The sequence below is a fragment of the Barbus barbus genome, assembly GCF_936440315.1.
Source record: "Barbus barbus genome assembly, chromosome: 37".
In the NCBI taxonomy this organism is placed as follows: domain Eukaryota; kingdom Metazoa; phylum Chordata; class Actinopteri; order Cypriniformes; family Cyprinidae; genus Barbus; species Barbus barbus.
The window spans coordinates 21,677,485-21,701,412 of NC_136715.1; the positions used below are offsets into that span (position 1 = coordinate 21,677,485).

Sequence of the window (23,928 nt, forward strand, 5' to 3'; positions counted from 1 at the left end):
CCAAAGCACAAATGGCACTACAGTATATGCTGGTGCACTGACAGACACTTTGTGTTTTTGCCTCTTATTCCTAATAATAATAGCCAATATTATTTTAGTTTTCACCATTTTTCTATACTTTTATTTAGTGTTAATGCAGAATGGCGATCACATTCAAAATTAATTTCACCGTAAGACTTTTTAAGCAAAGCAGGATGCATTTGATGCTCTTCCTGTCCTGTTAGCATGGCAACACATTATTAGGATGGTGTAAATCTATAGTAATTACCGGTACTGTAATTGAATAAAAGCCTGTGTGTCTTTTGATCAGGCAGTGTAAATGGGTGTTTTTTTTTTTTACAGTTTGAGTTGTTGGAATCCAGGCAGTTGTAATGTGAACTAACCTGTCGAAGTGACGTCTCACTACCTCCCCTCCGAGTGTAATTACTGACATTATCTGTTTGGCGCTGAGGAGTGTAAAAGGAGGCCATAGAAATGAGTAATCAGAGAATGTTTTTCACTTGTGATTTTGAAGGTGATAACAGGAGTGTTGTCATACCTGCAGAAGCTGTGCTGTTATTTCCGACTGCCAAACAAGCTCTATGCTGCTTCTGGGTAGATTCGTCTATGTCTGGCATCTTAAATATGCGCACTTTAAACTCCGTGCCTCAAGACGCATTGCACCAAGTATGTCGTCAATGCCATTCAATGTCATTGGCTCTTTGAGTTCTGCTCACTACAGTAGGTTCATGTACTGAAAATAATGATTTTTGTTTTCTCTGATACTGTGTAAATTTGAGGATATGCCATATTTTAGGGTTCAGTGGAATAAGGCTCTTGTTAGTGCCTGTATTTGATTCACAAAATAGGGAGTGGAATGAGACGTAGCATGTGTGAGATTTTTGAAAAAATAAAAGTCTGATGTTTTTCTTCTAAGTTTTGATGATTTTAAATGATATATTTCATCACTAGGGCCATTTCTCAATATGCATTCTCTTCTGTTAAAGTGGATTTAAAAGTTTAAAGTCTTAATCTGTTCATTTGTTCCTGGGAAAATCATTTTATAGTTTTTAAACTTAAAGGAACAGTTCACCCAAAAATGACACTCTTGTCATTAATTACTCACCCTCATGTCATTCCAAACCTTTAAGACCTTCGTTCATCTTCAGAACACAAATTAAGATCATTTTGATGAAATCCGAGAGCATTCTGGCCCTCCATAGAAAGCAATGCAACTTACATTTTCAAGGCCCAGAAAGGTAGTAAGGACATTGTTAAAATAGTCCATGTGACATGTAACGTTATGAAGCTATGAGAAATTTTTGTGCTTAAAGAAACCAAAAATAATGACTTTATTCAGCAATTTCTTCTCTTCCATGTCAGTCTTCGACGCGTGTTCATGACAGTAACACGACGCACGCTAAAGAAGTATTACAACTTTTACGGCAGTTCCTAGTTGTCTTTGAGGGCATCAACTTTGTGCTTTACTTCCTGCTAAAATCTCCAGAACTTGCCTATTGCTGCATTATGTAACATGCACATTTCCAGAAATAAGAATCGACTAATACTCTTTATCGTTTCAAGATTTTCATTTTTGCTTAACCACAACTGAAAGTCTGAAAGCCAGTTTGCTTTCTTTCCACTTGAAAGCAACACAGAACCCTTTGACCGGCCGTTATTGATCTTGTTCTCTTCCTGCAACACATTTTTTGAATTAAACTAATTTAAGTATACAGTTCATGAACGGCCCAGCCGTTTGGCAGCCGGGCTCTGTAAAGTGGTCTCGTATGGAACAGTTTTTTTAAATATATATAGTATATATGTATACACACACGCAGGAAGTCAAAAGCTGAGCAGGCAGTTCAGAGTCACATGCAGACCATTCCAACAGCTTGCAGCCAAGTGCTGAACATGCTGTCTGCCTCCAAAGTGTGTCACTTCCATTACTGCTCCAAAGGAAAGGAGGTTACCATCTGATATTCCTCGTGCCAGTTTGGAACATTTGGATGGGACTGTTTGCCTTTCCTCTTCAGCCTGTATTGTATTTAGTGCTTCTTCAATGATAGACTTTTAGAAAATTAAAGTTTTGAAAACTTTTCTCTCTTTTACTAGTATATTTAATTTGACTACTAAAAATGTCCAAAGACGAACATATCTTAGTCTTATATATATTCTAATTATAATTTGTAAAGTAGCAAAAATGAAGGATTGCAATCAACCAAAATTATTCAGCTGTTAAATTTAAGGACACAATTAGATAATACCAATTTAGGTTAACCAGTTACCAAGCAATGATTAATTTTGTTCAGTCTGCGGTGTAAAAAGGTTGCATTAGCAACTAAAGAAAAAACACTTAAGCACTTACACTAAACGCTTATTATTTTTTATCAATTTTACTGGTAGTCCACTGTATGAAGAATTTTTGGGTATAATATGTCACAGTTCACTTTATTTTGCTATCCTCACTTACATAAATGAGCTATAGTGTCCTGCACCCACTAGTAAATGATATCTGGTGTCTGAATAATTTTTGGTTTGACTTTTGAAAACAAGTTTATTAAAATGTATTTATTAATGTGTTAATTTAATAAACATCAACCCCTGAGACCTAAAAGTGCCTGAAGTTGAAGAAGTGCCCATTTATCGCTTTTATTCTTTCTCTCATCTTCTTTTGTTCCACTGCTGAAGGGCTTGCAGAACCTCCTCTCTTCTCCATCTCTGTGACTGTGATGCTTCACTGACTCTTAGCTCTCTGGAGCTAAATAAAAGGCCTGTGCTTTCTGAGGAGCACTAGCACGCGTATGTTGGGCTACAGGCCACGGTTAAATCTTCCTCCGTCTCTCTCTCATTCGCCTACAGTCAGTCATCCTCAGACTTTTGATGTCTTTCTTAGACTGTCACCCGAGGTCACACCATCAATGACGCTCATGCTAGAGAAGATCTGAGGTAAAACAAGGCTAGAGGATGAAATGAAGAGATCTCACAGTGCGGAGAAAGTGAGAACGTGAAAGAGAAGGTGTGATGCCAATGTCTAGAGATGTGACCGCAATGTGAAGTCATTAAGTGCTCAGTAAAGCATGCTGGTTAATTACCCTACTGAACAGTGTTCAACACAGTTGTCGCACTCTAAACTCTTTAATTAGACTTTAATATGAAGAAAATGCGAGTGGTGTTTACTCGTGCGAAACAATGCTACAGTGTTGCTATGTGGTCACTAGGGTGTTTCAAGTCACTGCAGTCACTATGGTTGTCACAGGAACAATGCAAATGTAGTTCACTGAGATATTTTATTAAATGATGTGATTGTTTTTTTTATGAGGGCATTGCCCAAATCTGAATGCATTCGTTACAGGCAATAGTGTAAAAAACAGCAGAACAACTTGTCCCACTATAAATGATGAAAAATGTGATATCCATTACAAACATTTCAGTGATTAGATGAGCGAAACCATCATTTAAACAAATATTTGCAAACTGCATTGAAGTTGTGTGATTTGCTTTTGTTTTGTTTTAACGCCAACCAGGAACAAAAAACTAGTGTTGCTGAATTTTAATGCATAGGACGTCTACTCACTAAACTTTACGTTGCGTACACTTGTGCCATGTTCGAAATCGCCCCATACCCTCATTCACTATTCCCTGCATTAGTCCACTAATATAGTCCACCAGAAGTTGTTCCTCCTCTTAGGGCTAGCTGGACAATATGACCTAAAATCTAAATCTGATGTATGTTCAAGTGTTTGTTTTGCAAATAGGTTTGGTTTTAGTTATTTGATTAGGGACGTAACGATGCACCCTGAGCCAGTTGAAAATTTATAAATATATGTGACGATTCAAGTCGACTGAGATTAAATTTCATTAGTTTGTTAATTGAATAGCAATACGTTTGGGGGTGGGGGTTTATATGCATTCACCTCTGAAGGGAGCTGATTGCATTCAGAAAAGTTTAAATGGTGTTTTCTTTTCATCTGTCCTCCTTACAATACATATTACAGTAGTGTTCATAAGCGCAGCGCTGCTGTGTTTACAGCGGTAACTAAAGAAATGCTATATCGCTGCTGTTCCATAAGCGCCACCTGCTGGCAGAGAGAGAATGCAGCACGTTTTAATGCAGCACACCTGCTGTTTTTGTTTCATTCAGATGTTTTATGTAGCATCTGAATGAAACAAAATTCAGTTTTTGCTTCGAAATTCAAAATTATACAATATCAAAAACCGCTCATGCTGCATGTATGCAGCATCTTTGTTTGGATCGTGATTTAAATGTAGTGGTTGCCTCTAATTTTAAATAGAGCACAGGCAAAGTCTTACACCGTGTCCTAACTACACGTGACGCGACGCCGCGACACGTGATGGTATCTTTTCCATGTTAATCAGAGTTTTTGTCCTAACTAGCCGCGACGGCCACATGCGAAATTTAGAAACGTTTTCCATTTTCGCAGCTGGAACAACAATATACAAACTATATGACAGTAGATAATCTCATGCGATTATGTAGTTTAATCAAAGTTAAACGTGTCTAATATGAGTTTAAATATAATTTTGCATGACCTTATAGCCATACTGAAAGCAACAACAGATTCACCTCAGATCTTGAAAATAAATTAAAGCAAAGATGACCGTTAAAATTGTGAACTCCCTGTGAGCCAAAAACTCTATTCCATAAAAATGTTATCAGTCACTCAGTATGTACATTTAATGATGTTAAAAAGGTTTAATATTTATGAATTAGATTATGAACGTATCCATTTCGTTGCGAGTGCAGTGCACTTCCAGAGAGAGCCCGCCCACACACACTTCTGATTAGCAGTGATATTTGATTGATTCATCGTGTCTGGTGTGGACATCTAAATTGCTTGTCGCTGGAATCTTGTCGCACCGCGTGTAGTTAGGACACGGTGTTAGATTGAGATTTCTTTCATTTGTTTTATTTATTTGATTTGGGATTTGTTTTAAAATTTTTGTTATTTGACAAAGGCCGCATTTTCCAGCATTTTGAAACAAAAAAGACACCTTTTCAATTATAGTTTCTTAAATCTCATTTTGTTCAAAAAACATTTTGTTCAAAAAATCAGTTTTGTGAATCGTATCGCATTGTGAGTCGAGTGAATTGTTTCATCCCATAGACTGTAAAAAAAGATGGACGACGCGTCTCCACTTCTTTCCCGAGTCTGCGCAGTAGAGATTAATTTGGAGCCAGAGTCTGAGCAGTAGAGATTGGTTTGGAGCCAGAGTCTGAGCAGTAGAGATTCATTTGGAGCCAGAGTCTGAGCAGTAGAGATTCATTTGGAGCCAGAGTCTGAGCTGTAGAGATTGGTTTGGAGCCAGAGTCTGAGCTGTAGAGATTGGTTTGGAGCCAGAGTCTGAGCCGTAGAGATTAGTTTGGAGCCAGAGTCTGAGCTGTAGAGATTGGTTTGGAGCCAGAGTCTGAGCAGTAGAGATTGGTTTGGAGCCAGAGTTTGCGCAGTAGAGATTGGTTTGGAGCCAGAGTCTGAGCAGTAGAAATTGGTTTGGAGCCAGAGTCTGCGCAGTAGAGATTGGTTTGGAGCCAGAGTCTGAGCAGTAGAGATTCATTTGGAGCCAGAGTCTGACCAGTAGAGATTCATTTGGAGCCAGAGTCTGAGCAGTAGAGATTCATTTGGAGCCCGAGTCTGAGCTGTAGAGATTGGTTTGGAGCCAGAGTCTGAGCCGTAGAGATTGGTTTGGAGCCAGAGTCTGAGCTGTAGAGATTGGTTTGGAGCCAGAGTCTGAGCAGTAGAGATTGGTTTGGAGCCAGAGTTTGCGCAGTAGAGATTGGTTTGGAGCCAGAGTCTGAGCAGTAGAGATTGGTTTGGAGCCAGAGTCTGAGCAGTAAAGATTGGTTTGGAGCCAGAGTCTGAGCAGTAAAGATTGGTTTGGAGCCAGAGTTTGCGCAGTAGAGATTGGTTTGGAGCCAGAGTTTGCGCAGTAGAGATTGGTTTGGAGCCAGAGTCTGAGCAGTAGAGATTGGTTTGGAGCCAGAGTCTGAGCAGTAAAGATTGGTTTGGAGCCAGAGTTTGCGCAGTAGAGATTGGTTTGGAGCCAGAGTTTGCGCAGTAGAGATTGGTTTGGAGCCAGAGTCTGAGCAGTAGAGATTGGTTTGGAGCCAGAGTCTGAGCTGTAGAGATTGGTTTGGAGCCAGAGTTTGCGCAGTAGAGATTGGTTTGGAGCCAGAGTCTGAGCAGTAGAGATTGGTTTGGAGCCAGAGTCTGAGCAGTAGAGATTGGTTTGGAGCCAGAGTCTGAGCAGTAGAGATTCATTTGGAGCCAGAGTCTGCGCAGTAGAGATTCATTTGGAGCCAGAGTCTGAGCAGTAGAGATTGGTTTGGAGCCAGAGTCTGAGCTGTAGAGATTGGTTTGGAGCCAGAGTCTGAGCTGTAGAGATTGGTTTGGAGCCAGAGTCTGAGCTGTAGAGATTGGTTTGGAGCCAGAGTCTGAGCAGTAGAGATTGGTTTGGAGCCAGAGTTTGCGCAGTAGAGATTCATTTGGAGCCAGAGTCTGAGCAGTAGAGATTCATTTGGAGCCAGAGTCTGAGCAGTAGAGATTGGTTTGGAGCCAGAGTCTGAGCTGTAGAGATTGGTTTGGAGCCAGAGTCTGAGCTGTAGAGATTGGTTTGGAGCCAGAGTTTGCGCAGTAGAGATTCATTTGGAGCCAGAGTCTGAGCAGTAGCGATTCATTTGGAGCCAGAGTCTGAGCAGTAGAGATTGGTTTGGAGCCTGAGTCTGCGCAGTAGAGGTTCATTTGGAGCCAGAGTCTGCGCAGTAGAGATTGGTTTGGAGCCAGAGTTTGTGCAGTAAAGATTGGTTTGGAGCCAGAGTCTGCGCAGTAGTGTCGTGAGGTGGAGCCGCGGTATCAAACTCCCGCAGACCCAATCATCCATAACGACACGCCCCATTTTTATAGCATCAAATTACTAGCTAAAATGAAACTTATCACAAAAACGAAAAATTGGACATATATCAGCGTGATAACAACTAGCTTAAATGACCAAAACCATATTTCAGAAAATTGTATTGGAAGTGTAATTTATTTTTTTATTTTGACTCAAGTCTCATTCGTTTACATGGAAAGGGCGGGGTTTATGACCTGTACTGCAGCCGGCCACCAGGGGGCGATCAAAGAGCCTGCAGCGTCACTTTTCAGGACGTGTGAGGCACACCCATTTCATCCCTATATTTGATGATTGAGTTTGCAGGAATATGGGCATGACCTTGATACCGTGGCTCCACCTTAGTGATGGGATTTATGGCTCTTTGAGGGGATCCGGATCTTGGCGATCCGTTCCTTTCAAAGAGCCGTTCAAAAGCTCTTTTTAAATATTTAGTCAGTTTTAAGAAGCCAGCTTGGGGGCATCTCAGTTTATCCTGGAAATAATCACTGGGAGGAATGATGAGGTGAGATTTGTAGTCAAATAATTAAAACTCAGATATCACACACCAATATCTGAGTTTGAATTATTCTGAAATATTGATTATTACCTCATGTGACGGCAGCGTGCACAAGTCATGGCTCCGCTCCTACCCAATGACAGAGGCACGCAGGGTTTTTTTCCACTGGAGTACTCACGTGAAGGATGCGTGCACAACTATCATCATGCTGTTAGGCAGTAGCACCCCTGCGCTGGGTGCGCCCCTCCCCCTATAACTGTTCTGTCTCGCGGAGGAGCTAATTTGTGTGCATCTGTGTGAAACACGCATAGGAAAAAAAGAACGACAGAAAGAACGGCTCCCCACCAGCCGCGACTCGGCTCCCATCGTTCATGTTTATGAGCCGTTCAAAAGAATCGGTTCGTTCGCGAACGTCACAACTCTACTCCACCTTATGATCAAGACTGTGCAGACTCCGCCTCCTAATGACATCATTATTATGTTGGAAGGAATGGAGATTCATCATCCATCTTTTTTTTTTACAGTCTATAGTGTCGAGTTTTTACTGTTGGGTCAGTGTTGCCACCTTATGGAAATACTAATTAGTGTGAGCTGAGCGTAAATCTGTACAGAGAAAAATCTGGTTCATACTAAATTTAGTGTAAATGTGAAAACTGGGGTATACTTTAGGCATAAGGGTTCAGGAAATGTTCATACCTTTAAGTCTGAGCAGCAATAATTGTGATGCTTGACTTAGCAAACATCACTGAAGAGAGAATTGGGACATTTGAGGTGGATGGATGGGAAAGCGCTGATTCTAGTCTAGTCCTTTGCAAAATGCAAAGGCTGGGAATTGATGGAACTGAGCAAAATGTGAATGTCTAAGCTTTTCTGCTTCTGCTTTTCCCTGTACTCCCTCTCTCACTTCCTCCCTCACATGCCAGCTTTACCCTCAAGACATGTTGCCCTCCTGTTCCATGTGACATGCTCTGTCACATGTGCTCTCGTTGCAGCTTATCGCTGCCGTAAAGCTGCTGCGTTTGTGACCAAAATTGAGATGATTGCAGCGTAAAGCTTTTCCTCTAGTCTCGTTCTGCTGACATCATGTATGATCCACAGTGACAGACCCTGGCACTGACACGCATTCATTTTTACAACCTTACTTGCAAGACCCCCAGGGCTTGACTCCATGAGCATGTTGTGCAGATCGTATTCTCATGCATGATGCTGTGTTTGACTGTCGTGTCCTGGAAGATGCCACTGTTTCCCAGCACCCATCGTGTGCAATGCATCTGTGACCTATTTAACCCTTGACCTGCAGTCGCCCACCGTGACCAACTGTGAGAGGGTGAGAGATGGGTGTGGGGCTCTGGTGCAGTCTTTTGGGTTTACAGGAACAGACCTGCAGCTGCTCTGCCATCTGCTGTTGATTTCAGAGAAGTGCACCCTTAGTATTCAACTAGCCTACAGCCAGAATGGGTTTCAAAGCCTTTGGCTGCCAATTGCTACTAACTAAAAACTGGTTTCAGGACCAGGATTAAGAACCGCTGCACTACATCATACCTACCCAATCTGTGACAAGTTCCGCCTCTTTCCACTGCCCCCTGCTTTATACAAAATGCCATTCTACTCGCTCAATATTCTTCTGTTCGATACAGATACATTTGCTTTCCTTTTGTATCTTTTACAGATCCTGTTTGACCAGGCCCAGAGATCCGTAAAGCAGCAGTTGCATAATTTTGTGAAGGAGTGAGTCCTTTATTCTTTCTCCCGAACTTCTCTCTGTTTTTAACCCTTTTCCTGCTCTGTGATGCACGCATCTTTCCATGCAATATGTCTCTATGTGTAAATACGCAGGGATGTTCGGAAGTTTAAAGAGACGAAGAAGCAGTTTGATAAGGTCCGGGAGGATTTGGAGATCGCCCAGGTGAAGAACGCACAGGCACCACGCAACAAACCGCATGAGGTGGAGGAGGCCTCCAGCACCCTCGTCACCACCCGGAAGTGCTTCCGACACCTCGCCCTGGACTACGTGTTACAGGTATTTCAAAACAAAAGTGATAGTTCTCCCAAAAATGAAAATTCTGCCATCTACTCCCCTTAAGCTGTTACAAACCTGTATCTTTTTTGGGACATAACACTTTACATTTACATTTAGTCATTTAGCAGATGCTTTTATCCAAAGTGACTTACAAAGTAGAAGCAATCAGACCAACGAGAGAGCAACAATATGTGACCAGTCTGAGTTATTCTAGCACATTGCAAGGTTTTTTTTTTTTGCTAGTATTAATTGGTCAGGTGATGGCGAAAAAGATGCGTCTTTAAATGTTTTTTTGAAAATGGCTAAAGATTCAGCTGCTCGTATTGAGATAGGCAGGTCGTTCCACCTGCTGGGAACAGTCCAGGAAAAGGTCCGTGAGAGTGATTTTGTACCTCTTTGGGATGGCACCACTAGGCATCATTCACCTGCAGAACGCAAGCTTCTATAGCGCATAGGTCTGAACTAGTGAGTTTAAGTATATTGGTGCAGTGCCAGTGGTTGTCTTGTAGGCAAGCATCAGTACCTTGAATTTGGCAGCCAGTGCAAGCTGATGAAAAATAAAGAAGATATTTTGAAGAAAGTTGGTAAACAAATAGTTGATGGTCCCCATTGCCTTCCATAGAATGGGAAAAATACTGTGGAAGTCAATGGGGACCATCAACTGTTGTGTTTCCAAAAACTTTGTTCAAAAAGGAAAAGCTTTGTTCGTCTTCGAAACACACTTTGTGACTGTCCCATTGACTGCCAAACAATTAACACTGTCAAGGCCCAGAAAAGTATGAAAGACATCGCCAAAATAGTCCATCTGCCATCAGTGGTTCAATCTGACTGTTATGAAGCGACGAGAACACTTTTTATATGCAAAGAAAATAAAAATAACGACTTTATTCAACAATTCATCTCATCTGATTCAGCGAGCACCATTTTGGAGAATATCTGCTGGACGCAAATAGCGTAGGCTGTTCTGAGTCAGCCTCTCCACAAGGAGTAACCCTTTAAAATAATATAAAAATACATGTTGCAATAACATATTGGTCTCTTTTTTTTTCTTTTTTTTTTACAGTGTGGAACATAAAAAAACAAAAAAAAAAGTCTAGTTTCACAACTCTGTTGTGTAAATTGTTCTAATTTTTTTGGTGAAATTTAGGCCACAAACATTTAATTTTCCTTCTCCATAAAAGCTTTCTGGACGGTCTTGGATGCTCTTTTGACTCTGTAACGGCTGGCCAGCCTCCAGGACTCGCGGCAGCGTTCTGACGGATTAGACCTGACTGCTCTTTCCCATCTGCACTATCTTTAAACAGCCGTCATTAGCTCTCATTTCACAGCATAACATGACCTCCTTTGTACTCGTCTGTGTCCTGTGAGGCCTGTGTTTTTATGGGTTTTCCCCATATTATTGCCCATCCATGTTCTGTTTTTAGGCAACTCGGTTGGTTGACAAGATTGCTGTGATGGCTATGCTATTTTGGTTAAGTGACCAAAGGCTGTTTTGGTAAAAACCAAATGCCAAATGGTGGGCTTTTCATTTACAATAGAGAAATGGTCAGTAGCCATTATATTGTGTCATAAGTTTAATTTAAACTGATATCTGAGACCATTTCTGTTTCATGAGGCGGTTAAATATATTTAATATGTGAAAAAATAGGTTGTAGTGTCTCTAACGGCCACTGTGTGGAGCAAGGTCACGTGTGATCACTGACACATGAATAGCTTTTCCTCCTAATCTAAAATCTAAAAAGACTACAAATATGGTTAGGATTCTCTTGCCTCATTGTACCATGATTCTGCCCTGCCAAAAATGGATAGTTTGTATCAAAAATAACAGCTTTGTGGTGAAATGGCTTAGTGGGTTGGTAACCAAAGGTTGTAGGTTTGAATCCCTTTTGTTAAAAGCACCTACTAATGCCTATGCTCTTCTCTTGATATGTTGCTCAGATCAATGTTCTTCAGGCCAAAAAGAAATTTGAAATTTTGGATTCGGTGAGTGGGTTCAAATGCCATTATAAACCAGCATTCTCCTCTTTTCTGTAGTTTTCAGTGTTGACTGTTTGCTCTCCTCCACAGATGCTGTCGTTCATGCAGGCTCAGTACAGCCTCTTCCAGCAGGGCTTCAACCTCTTGGACGAGATCGACCCCTACATGAAGAAGCTGGCTGCTGAGGTGAGATAGAGCTACACATCTGCTCCTCCAGGATCAGCAGCTCATTAGGGCCCTCTGTTCACCTGCTCTCCCCCGACACCTGCGCCTAATGCTGGCCATGTGGTGACGAGCCCCAGGCTCCAAATTAACACAGGCCTAATGAGTGAAAATGAGGGATAATGTCTATCCTTGAGGGTTGACAGGCATGTTGCATCTGTCTGAGACGGGCTTAAATACAAGCTGGAAATATAATTCACCCTAATTAATAAAGTCTTAGTGTGCACGATGCATGCATGTTATTCTTTTCATAATGTTTTATTATGTTACTATTAGTTACTTTAATAACTGACTCAGAAATGTTTGCTGATGTTAAGGCCATTGTAATAATAATGAATTAGAATTGTGTCCTAATAAATGTTGTTTTGCCATGTCACATTATCAAGGTTAAATGTGTTGATAATGTAGTTTCATGTTACCTTTAATAAAGAAAGACCATTATTTTTATCAGTATTAACACACTGTATTGTGGTATTCACAATTAAAGTAAATTAAGTATTCAAGTTAAGTATTTTTATTTTTATTATTATTAAAAACTAAAGTAACAACAATAATAGTAAATAATATAATAATAAATATAATTTCAAATTATAATAATTTATATAATTAAATCAAATGAAAAATATATAAGAATAAGAATATCATTAATAATTAAATTAGATTTATTTAAATATATTTATTTTATAATTAAATTAATAATATAAACAATTTATAATAATAATATGTATAAGTCTATTTAAAGTAAAAAATATATTTAAAATATTAATAAATATTTATAGTCTTTTTTTAAATAATAATTTCCTTTTTTAAAAGAAGCATTTCCTACTTACTGTTTCAAAAACAACAAAACTCAAATTTAGTTTTAGTTTATACAAAGGCTTATACAAAAAATATAATTTCTATTAATATCATAAAACACCTATATACACACACACAGAATAAAATGCTCATAAAAATCTATCTGTTATAAATATGATGAAAAATAATCGATATATATATATACAATGAAAAATGTGGTAATGGGAAAACAAAACACTGCTAGTATATTTAACAAATAATTACAAAAATAGCAAGTAGCACATTGAATTAAACAAAAAACACTGAAACAAAGATTGAAATAGTATTTTCTTGTAATACGTATTCCATTAACCTTTGTTTTATTTTTATTTCAGCTGGATCAGCTGGTAATAGACTCAGCTATGGAGAAGAGAGAGATGGAGCACAAGCATGCCACCATACAGCAGCGAGTGAGAACACCATCTGCTTTCTTTACTGTATCTCTCCTAATTTTCCATCTCTTTTCTTTCATCTTCCCCCTCTGGCCTTTTATCTTTCTTGTCTGCCGGATACCTTCCCGCTCTCTTCTGTTAAATTTTAATGTTGTCTCTTCCTCCTCCTCTTCTAACGTTCTACCTTAGGGGTCATGTGAAACAGTTTCCACTAATAATATATGAAACCCATGTCCCATATAATCTTCCCACCTCAGATCGTCAGTTAAATCTGATCAGACAGATGTAGGGTGGCTACTGAATTATTAACCCTAAAAATAAAACTAGTAGAAAGTGGTTTTCTGCTGAGAATCGGGTGTCAGGTGAAGTTATTTCCTGGAAGTATTTCCACACTTCCTGTCATAATATTGTCCAGTCACTCAAGCTCTTTGCTGTCAGGTTTGTGACAGTTTGCGTTTGAACTTGGCTGCTAGCGATAATGCATATATAAGAAACACTCTCCCTTCATGTGCTTCAGCTACATATGTTCACCTCCGTTTGTGTCGTTTGTTTGTTCAAAGTGCTTCATCACCATATCAATAAAGCATGATGTCCTGTCCCGTCCAGATCTCCCCGGGAATTTGGCCCTCAAGACACACACACACACACACGCTCTCTAACATCCATCTGCTAGCACATTACAAGCCAGCAGGGCATCGCAGCCAACAGATCTGGGCCAGAAACACTCTGACTTTTCCCTCTGACCCTGAATCTTTGTCTCGGCTCGTCTTTGTTCAGATTCCAGTAGTACTGATGGGGCGTTTCTGGGCAAAATCAAGTTAATTTGGCCCAGCATATGTAAAGTGCCCATGTTATGGGTAATGAAAGGTTCATATTTTGGTTTTGGGAGTCCTGAACAACAGACTGACATGCATGCAAGGTCAAAAAACACTTTCATTGTCTTATAATATGCATTTATTTTTATCTTACTTGCTCAACGACTCCCAAACGATTCGCTCAACGATTAATTTTTCCAAGCCCCTCCTTTGTGTGACGCTAATCTGTGGTGATTGATTTGATTGGTCTCTTTTCACTTCATCATGCCTGTAATGCCTGATAAAGCAGCGTTTGGGAGCGCAGTGCTGCTTTGTGTACAGCGTTACAGAGGAAACAGATATTTTTACCGCTCAAAGCGACATCTAGTGGCAAAGAATGAATTTGCATTTTCATTCAGACCACGGCGAAAAGACCAACAAGTGGTCAACATGAAACGGTTTGGGATTCGTTTTAAAAACGACTCATTTCAACGATTCAGATTCGACTCTTTCTTTTGAGAGACAATAACTTTATACACAGTGCACTTTCAGTTTTAAAACTTTGCAGGATGTTTTCATTCACTGCGTTACACACTACATGAAAGCTCATTTTCAAAAATCCATAATAGGGGCACTTTCAAATTGAATCTGATTTGGATGTAAAGACAGAAACTAGTTCTAAAATTGATTTATAACTTTGTGACATCGCTAGGACTATTTGCATTGATTGTTGAGATCTGGACGTAGCAATGATCGTAACTAATGTGCCCAATTAGCCAGATGATGGGGGTGTGTTGTCGTTCATGAATAAATGCTGTTTTATGTTGTAAAAAAAAAAAAAGAGAGAGTGAAAAACCAAGTAATTAATTAGAATTTTCTTTCTCTTTCTCCTCACTGTCTGATTGTGCCACTCATATCCAGACTTTGATGCAGGTGAGTCCGTTTTCTCTTAATTCACAGGATGAATTCTTGTTTTGGCTATACACGAACAAATCATAGCAAATGCTAACAATGCTTGTTTTTGCACTTGGTTTGGTCCAAAATTTACTTTTTTCCAGCAGATGTTGGGATTTAAGTTTTCAACATTTAGAAAATGTAACAATTGCAAATATTCCGTGAAACTGTATTTTGGGTTTTATAAAAAGTATATTTTTGTCCATGTGACAATAGACTTATATGTAATGCCTCACTCACATTTAAATGAATCATAAGTAAACCTTTTAAAACATTAATAATTTAAAAACACAGTTAAATGTAATCTTAATCTAGTTTTAAAATGCTAATTGCTTTTTTGTGTGTGTGTGTATATTATTATGCACTAATTTCATAAAAAAAAAATATTGCAATATTTCAAACAATTAATCGATTAATCCAAAATAAAAGTTTTTGTTTACATAATATATGTGTGTGTACTGTGTATATTTATTATGTATATATAAATACAAACACATGCATGTATATATTTAAAAAAAATGTTTATATATAATATAAATTATATTAATATAAATATATACATGTAAATATTATATATATATATATATACTGTATGTGTGTGTTTTTATATATACATAATAAATATACACAGTACATACACATATATTATGTAAACAAAAACTTTTATTTTGGATGCGATTCATCCCGATTAATCGTTTGACAGCACTAATATTCTGACACTTAAATTCACTTGTGGCATTTTGAAATTATTTATTGTAGTTTTTAGTGTTAAATTTTAAATTGTTTTGGAATACTATACATTTGATTTAAATGAAATAGAATAAAGTTTAATATTTCTGCATTTTGTAGATGATTTTATCCATTTGTGCGTTTAGGTAACACATATTTCCTTGCTAGTGTCAGGCTCTACAGCTACAACAGGAACACATGTTTTCCTTCCTGGCTTCCAGTTGTCTATCAATAAATGCATTTTAATGAGGCAGTTCACTCAGCCTTAGGGATAGATCGATTGGTGATCTATAAAGAATTGCTTTATGGCCGTCACATGCCATGTTTGATGTAATCAGTGTGAGTGTGTGTGTAAGAAGGGGAGACGAGGACATGACAAAATCACATGGACAGCACTGCATTTATCACATCCACTGCCTGTAGTGACAGTAAACAAGAACGTTTCCCTGGAAAAGACATTTTCAGAGCAGCCGGTGTCTGTTTGATGTATGTTTTGGATGTTTATGCAGCAGCATTGTGGATTAACTTTAGTTTAAATACAATTTTTGGAGAACATGAAACATTTCCAGGGGTTTTGAGGCTGTCAGAGCCGCGTGAGGCCGAACCGGTCTCTCATCCGCTGGCTTTTGTGTCACTGGGACACTGGGGAATTTCATCTCAGTGCAGCTTTAAGAAGCTTATGCAGCTCTGATGAAAGCCAAAAAGTATTTGTTTATGGATTTTCTTTTTTTGCATGTTTATACACTTAAAGTCTTAGCAAACTCATATTTCATTGTGAGTAAAAAAGCAAATCTGCAAAAATGTAACTATCACAAAATGAGTTTTTCCAGCGTGTTTTGATGTTGTTCTCTCTCAGACACATGTGTTCACCTCACTTGCTCTCTCTCTCTCTCTCTCTCTCTCTCATTAATTCTCCCATGCTTTCGCTCTCTTACAGTCTAGATCTGGTCTCAAACTCAATTCCTGGAGGGCCACAGCTCTGCAGACTTTAGCTTCAACCAGCTCCAACTCACACCTGATTGGAAGTTACTAGTAATCCTGAAGAGCTTGATTAGCTGGATCAGATGTTTGATTAGGGTTGGAGATAAACTGTACAGAGCTGTGGCCCTCCAGGAATTGAGTTTGAGACCAATAGACCATCTAGACCAGACTCATATTGCAAACAAATCAATGCATGGCATGTTCGCTCTTCATGTGTTTGCTGTTCTCACGAGAGCTGTTATGATTTCAGATGTGTGCTGTTAGGGATAGAAACTAGATTGTGAAGGAGTATTTTAATTTAGCATAAATATAAATAAATAAATAAATGGTTTGCGCATAGAAGACATGACATTCATTAAAAATACATTCAAATACAATTTATACATACAACCACTCCTACAAGTGATAGTTTTTTTATTTCTACATTAAAAGTTTCAGTGTAATTGTACACTTAAGTACTGAGTAATATTAATTAACTACATGTTCTTACTATATGGTTAGGGTTTGGTTTAGGGTTACTTGCATGTAATTATGCATAATTTATTGTTATTATAATAGTAAGTGCATGTGAAGTGTAACAAGGACACCTTAAAATAGTGTTACCGAAATTGGTTTTGAATATCATTATGCTTTATATCATTTATTAGAAGCAGCAACTTCATTGAAATCGATAGATTTAATTACTTTGAAATCATAACTTCTCAAAAACAGTCACATTTTGTGAAACAGTCATATTCTTTCTAACAAAAGAACAAATATTACACTGAAATGTGACTAAATTTATTAATTTTGCTTGCATAACTTTGACTATTAAATGTAAAAGTGATACATATTTCATTCAGCAATGTTTAATCAGTAGTTGTGCATATTCATGTTTATGGACAAAATTCAGTCCCAAGAGTGTGTGTGAGATAATGAGAGACGTTTTACATGTAAATGTGAATTTAAATATAGAAATACGTTGCCATTTTACACATTGCATTGACATTTTTCATATTACATTTCAAATTGAATTTTGTTACACATATGCTTCCTTATATTGATACCCGGGTCACGCTATTCTTGACAAAAAAACCTGGGCTAATCTTTAATTATTATTTGTGACAATGTCTTTAATACCTTCAAAATATTTGAATCAAAGTCTTTGGTAGAATGGAGGGCTCCAGGTGGGTCTGTGAAGACAGTCTGGAGTCAGCCGAGGTCTGGCAGTCTCTCTCTGTGAGCACGTTGCCCTGGCCAGCACAGTTAAACATAGCAGATGGCAAAGACCCGATGTCCCAATACTTAGGGAGGGCAAGAGGTGGCGCGCCAAAAACACAGACAAATTAGTGCCACCAACTGTCCTGAACAGGCGGAGCTTGATTCAAGAGCGCTGCACACACGTGAAAGTGATTGTCCGCAGGCCAAGAGTGTTATTTAGAACATGACTTGCAGATGAATCAAACCTCCTGTTTCTGTAACACCAACAGGATTTTAGAGGGCAACATGAGGTAAACATTTACATGACAAAATCTGGAAGGAGCATCGGCAGAGCATTTTAATGTGCTGTCCTGTTTTTGTCCACATTGCTCTCCTTAATGGGACAAAAATGAAAGTTCTGTCGTCATTTTGTTCCATATTCACATGATTTTCTTTCTCACATATGACATTAAATATGGGTCACACTTTATTTTGAGGTTCAGTTCTCGCTATTACATTTACAAAATCTAACTAAACCCAAACATAAAGTATGTGTAATAATGATTTTCAAAGTTATGAGACTAAAAGGAAAATCAGGCCGGAGAACAGGGACAAAAATAACTTTGTAACAAAAAACACAGGATTTTGAATTACAGAGTAGGTTGTCAGACAGCTAAAGATAAGAATGAGGAACAATTGAACTGTGGATGAAAGAGAGTGAGAAACTACTGGGAGAAAGAGAAAAGCTGTAAAGTCTGTAATAAGCTTAAAGCATGCAGCACGTTTGGTCCCGTATGTTCAGCACACTTCCACAAAACAGCATGCCGTCTGGTGATCTGTTGACCCTGAGTGGAGATTAACATCTTTGCCATGTCCACTCGCACAGCCTACAGAAACGGCTCATCAGAGAGGGTCACAAATCACAAGACTTGGGCTCTTCTGACCTGGATCCGTAGCACCCTTCTAGCAACGCATTCAGAACACCAAAGCAACTCTCTAACCATATTTTATGGTTTATCTGCCTTTGTCTTGTATTGTTAGTTTAGTAAAATATTCATCTGATCACAGATATAGATATTCATATACGCTTATAACTACTGATGCAGACTCATAGTCAGCTTGCTCACAAGTGATCATGGACTGGCTTTGACCAACTGGCAAATTATTGCTCCAAGATGACTATGGCTTACGTTTAGCAGACCATAGAAACAGCCGCTAAGGATGCATCTATGTATATTATATCTACAGTGTTGGGTAGATTACTTACAAAGTGTAGTCTGTTGCTGATCCCGAATTACATGACAAAAATTGTAGTTTGTTACGTGATTCATTACATTACACGTTTTAGATCAGATCAGATCACTTCTTGATTACTTTTAGATTACTTTTGACTTAACACATTTATCTATATAACAAGCAGTAGTCTATTTGTGATCCTGGACCACAAAACCAGTCTTAAATCGCACGAGTAGATTTGTAGCAATAGCCAACAATTCATTGTATGGGTCAAAATTATCTATTTTTCTTTTATGCCAAAAATCATCAGGATATTAAGTAAAGACCATGTTCCATGAAAAGATATTGTAAATTTCCTATCGTAAGTATATCAAAACTTCATTTCTGATTAGTAATATGCATTGCAAAGTACTTCATTCGAACAACTTTATAGGAGATTCTTTTAATATTTAGATTTTTTTTGCACCCTCAGATTTGAAAATAGTTGCATCTCAGCCAAATATTGTCCTTTCATAACAAACCGTATGGAAAGCTTATTTCAGCTTTCAGATGATGTCTAAATCTCAATTTCAAAAACTTGACCCTTATGTCTGGTTTTGTGGTCCAGGGTCACATATTAGAAAGAAAAATTTAAAAGATGAAAAAGTAGAAATAGAGAGATATGAATAATTTATTGTTACTGAGTGAAAAATATGTGATCATTTAATCAATAAAAAGTAGTCTGATTACGAGTGTTTTAAAATGTAATATAATCTAGTAGGGCTACCTAATTTTTATAATCTGATCATGTAATCCAGATTACATGTAATCAATTACTACCAGCTCTGTAATCTACCAATAGCATCCCACCATTGTCGCAGTGTATGAACGAACTCAGAAAATGTTAATATATCTAGCTCCAAACTTATGAGATGAGAGCAGTCGGTGAATGCGGCCAGCTGCGATTCCTGAGCGATGCCGTGGGCGGAAGCGTCCTGTTGATTTGTCAAATGAATTATCTGCAGAGATGCCTAAACAGTGCCTCCTCCACTGACAGAGTTACGATCTCTTTTTTTATTTGTTTTACTGCCTCCTCGTGTTGCATCTGTCACTCGTAACACATGCACACACACTAACTCGATCCTCTCACACTGGTCTTTTATTCACGTCTAACCTGCTTGTGGCTCCCTTGGGGTTTTTCTTTCTCAGTCCTTCACAGAGTTACGGTATGTCGCACACTCAGCTGCGCTAGGTGGCTTTATGAGCATGCAGTGCTAACGTGGAACACAAAACTGGATTAATGAAAGACTGAGAACCAGATTGCACTTGTTTGTTATTATACAGGCTATGTGGGAACATGTGCAATTTTGTTTTCAAATAAACGTACTCGTCCATGTTCACTTGAATGCTTTTCTCAAAGCATGTCTCACAGGATGAAAAGGAAAAATTTGAAAAATTTCAAAACACGTGCATGTATTCTCACACATACATATACAGGGTGGGCCATTTACATGGATACACCGTAATAACATTGAATTGACAATCCAACACAATGGGCAGCACATTGAACACATTTTATAAGTGGTCAGAAACTTGTAAATAACTCATGAACGAATAAAGTTACGTTGAAACCAAGCACACCGTTGTTTTTCTTGTGACATTACCAATAAGTTTGATGTGTCACATGGCCCTCTTCCTATTGAAAAAACAAAAGTTGTATCCAAGATGGCCGACTTCTAAATGGCCACCATGGTCACCACCCATCTTGAGGAGTTTGCCCCCTCGCATATACTAATGTGCCACAAACAGGACTTTAATATCACCAACCATTCCCATGTTATTACGATGTATCCATATAAATGGCCCACCCTGTATATATATATATAATATATATTCACAAAAATTGGGGTTACTCCATTTGAAAATGAAAATGTTAAAATATCACATCTTCCAACAATTTACTGACCTTGACATACAAGGTTCATGTCCTTTTCTGTTGTAAAGATTTCTTGTCAACAAAAAAAACATTGGTTATTCCAAACTGAATTTAATTTGGTGGAAATTTCGAAATAATAAGATATATCCCTCCCTAATTTTAGTATTATTTTATTGTAAGTAAATAATATTAAAAGGTTATGACAAACTATTATATGCCACATTCCGTCACACTTTATTTTAAAGTGTCATTAATTACATGTCGTTCCAAACCCGTAAGACCTTCATTCATATTCGGTACACAAATTAAGATATTTTTGATGAAATCCGAGAGCTCTCTGACCCTCCATAGACAGTAAGTATCCTAACCCGATCAAGGCTCATAAACGTAGCACGGACATCGTTAAAAATATCCATGTGAGGTCAGTGGTTCAACAAGTTTACGAAGCTACGAGATATACTTTTTGTGTGCAAAGAAAACAAAAATAACGACTTTATTCAACAATTCGTCTCCTCTGTGTCACCCTATAGCGCCATTTTGGAACAATCTCCTTGCTACGTTTCTGAGCCTTGATCGGGTTAGGATACTTACTGTCTATGGAGGGTCAGAGAGCTCTCGGATTTCATCAAAAATATCTTAATTTGTGTACCGAAGATGAACGAATGCTTTTGGGTGAACTATCCCTTTAAGGCCCAATGCTCGCTATTCATAGACCATTAACTGTGACTTTTGCCTCAATAAACAAATCAATTTTCAGTGTAAACGTTGTTGTATTTTGCATATTTAAAATATGTAATGCATTTCTTCAGTAATCGAGGTTCATTCAGTTAGTTGAGGTGTAGTGAAGTCATGGTGGAATCTGTTTAGATGATCTATTATTATTGATTTGTGGCGTTGTGTTTTTTCTTCATAATGCAGGCGTGATAGACCGACTGAAATCCTTAACAAGTGTAATATCTCCTGTGATCCACTTGTTAGAGCGTGTGAGAGCTGGAAGAAAGAGGGGCAATAACGCTTGCTTGATTGAGCAGCAATGGTCTTGCATGCTGTCAGACAGATGGACGAGAACACCGCGCGCTCGTAAATCCGCGAATGAAGCGTTGCTTTCTGTGCGTGGCTGTGAAATAATCTTTGCAGTCGGCTCTCTGACTGAGGTCATGGAGAAGAGCACATCGACAGCTGTATGCTAATCATGTGAATATTGAGCGGTGGAAGCGTGATGCGCGTTCGCCATTCGCTCGCGCTTGAGTGAAGAGAGGAGTGCGCACGAGATCGATGAAGCGCGTGCCTTTGACTTTGATGTGAGATGACTTCGCTGTAGAGAAACAAGACTAAGCTCTTAGCAAAAGCCCGCGTTGCTCCATTATTACTGATGCTTCTGGATAAACAGTTTTTAAAGATGAAGATATTCGGGAGATTGAAGTATACTTTGGTGAGTTTCAATGAATTTTGTCAGTGTTTTGTTACATGTACTGTATATTATTTAACTTCAGTGATCTCTTATTGATATTTTTTTTCCCCCCAGTATGGGTATTTAGTATTTTACTTACTCACATCGCTCGTACAATATTTATTTCATTATTTATTTAGTGTAGAGGTCTTCAAACTTTTTCAGGCCAAGAATACCTTTAGTGGATAGAGAGATGGAGCTGTTAAATATGCTCTACTACTATAAAACTGATCATTGCATTTTAAATATGACCTATAAAACACTTTTATAGTACCATATTAAATATGTACTAAGTATAAATAATGCATACCTTTTATTAACGGTATTAAAATCATCATTACTGATGTAGAGTCCTATGTTTTGCATTTAAATTTTAATAAATACATTTACTTGTTTTCTAAAATACTTATCTGTAAAAGTAACTTCATATTGTTTCGCTAAAACAATGTCAATGTAATTTTGTATTAATAAAATGAATTGAAAAATAAATGAATTTTTAAAATGTATAATTGTTACCATATTTGGTATTTTATTTATTCTTTTTTTTTTTTTTTGTAAAATTACTCTAATATAGGCAAATTTTCGTTGAGCTTGAAAACAGAGTGGCCTCTTTTCATGTCATTTGGATCTTTTTTCAGTCTCATGTCATTTTGATGATTGATCTTGAAACATGACTGTTTGTTGTATTTATGGTTTCTGTGTGTGTTTGTGGCCAGAGCGCAAAACTCGAAACAGCCGTTGCAATGTCAGTGTCATTGATGTTGGAGGGGAATGATTCATTCAGCTTTTAGAAAACTCTTCTAACAGCTCGATCGCAGCTCAGTTGGTATATAGATGGAGCAATACTTGTGGTGGGAGATGTTTTAAGAGGCTGGCGGTCATTATTGACTGAAATGAGAGGGATTGGATTGGCTGCTGTGGTCATGAGGATTATGTTTTGACTGATCGGGATTAAGTTTTGTCTTTTGTCTGTCTCGGAGAAGATTTAACAGAACAATAAGTGTCCTTAGCACTGACTGAAGGGTGAGAGAGAAGAGCCCTGTTTTTTGTGTGCCACTTACCTGCATGAATCAATTAGAGCTGCTCTGTTTTGTGCATGACAGGATTTTGCATACGATGACTCCAAAGTGGAATTCGATGTTGATGCTCCTAATGGTGTGGTGATGGAGGGCTACCTTTTCAAGAGGGCGAGCAATGCTTTCAAGACGTGGAACAGGTAAGAACAGGCTCGACTGTCTATATATCTTTCATTTTGTGGAGGAAATCTGATATCGAGTTTGTTTCTTCTCCTACCAGGCGATGGTTTTCAATACAGAACAGTCAATTAGTGTATCAGAAACGACTAAAAGTAGGTGGTTTGCAGAGATTAACTCGTTAAGATTTTTTTCAAGTGCTACAAATGATTATTGTGACCTGACGCTGTAATCTGCTGTTTTTTGTATAGGATGCTTTGACTGTGGTTGTTGAGGACCTGAGGCTTTGCTCTGTGAAACCATGCGAGGACATTGAGAGAAGGTTCTGTTTTGAAGTGGTGTCACCTACAAAGTGAGTACTGTGTCACGTGTGTGTGTGTGTGTGTGTACAGTATCTAATATCAGATCAACCCCTATCAGGAGCTGTATGCTGCAGGCTGAATCTGAGAAGCTCCGTCAAGCTTGGATTCAAGCAGTTCAGGCGAGCATTGCTTCTGCCTACAGAGAAATTTCTGAGAACTATTACGTTGAGGTCAGTCCAACTACTCTGTCACATTAGTATATAGGATTATACATCAAAATGTAATGAAAAGTGGTGAAATGTTATTTTAAAGTTTGGATTAAAGTTTGAAATTGGGTCAATGACGAATAGGCGTAGAGAAGTA

The 23,928-nt window shown here is 38.3% G+C and overlaps 1 protein-coding gene across 1 annotated transcript in view; it reads left to right on the forward strand.

Moving 5' to 3' along the window:
* The window catches only part of LOC306856768 (arf-GAP with coiled-coil, ANK repeat and PH domain-containing protein 3-like), a 73,445-nt gene that overhangs the window by 35,823 nt on the left and 13,694 nt on the right, over positions 1 to 23,928 (forward strand). Inside the window, exons 5-13 of the mRNA XM_079396211.1 lie at positions 9,054 to 9,112; positions 9,221 to 9,404; positions 11,343 to 11,387; positions 11,472 to 11,567; positions 12,776 to 12,850; positions 23,174 to 23,286; positions 23,367 to 23,418; positions 23,515 to 23,615; positions 23,684 to 23,795. Coding sequence (XP_079252337.1) covers positions 9,054 to 9,112; positions 9,221 to 9,404; positions 11,343 to 11,387; positions 11,472 to 11,567; positions 12,776 to 12,850; positions 23,174 to 23,286; positions 23,367 to 23,418; positions 23,515 to 23,615; positions 23,684 to 23,795 — 837 coding nt within the window. The remainder of the gene's footprint in view (positions 1 to 9,053; positions 9,113 to 9,220; positions 9,405 to 11,342; positions 11,388 to 11,471; positions 11,568 to 12,775; positions 12,851 to 23,173; positions 23,287 to 23,366; positions 23,419 to 23,514; positions 23,616 to 23,683; positions 23,796 to 23,928) is intronic.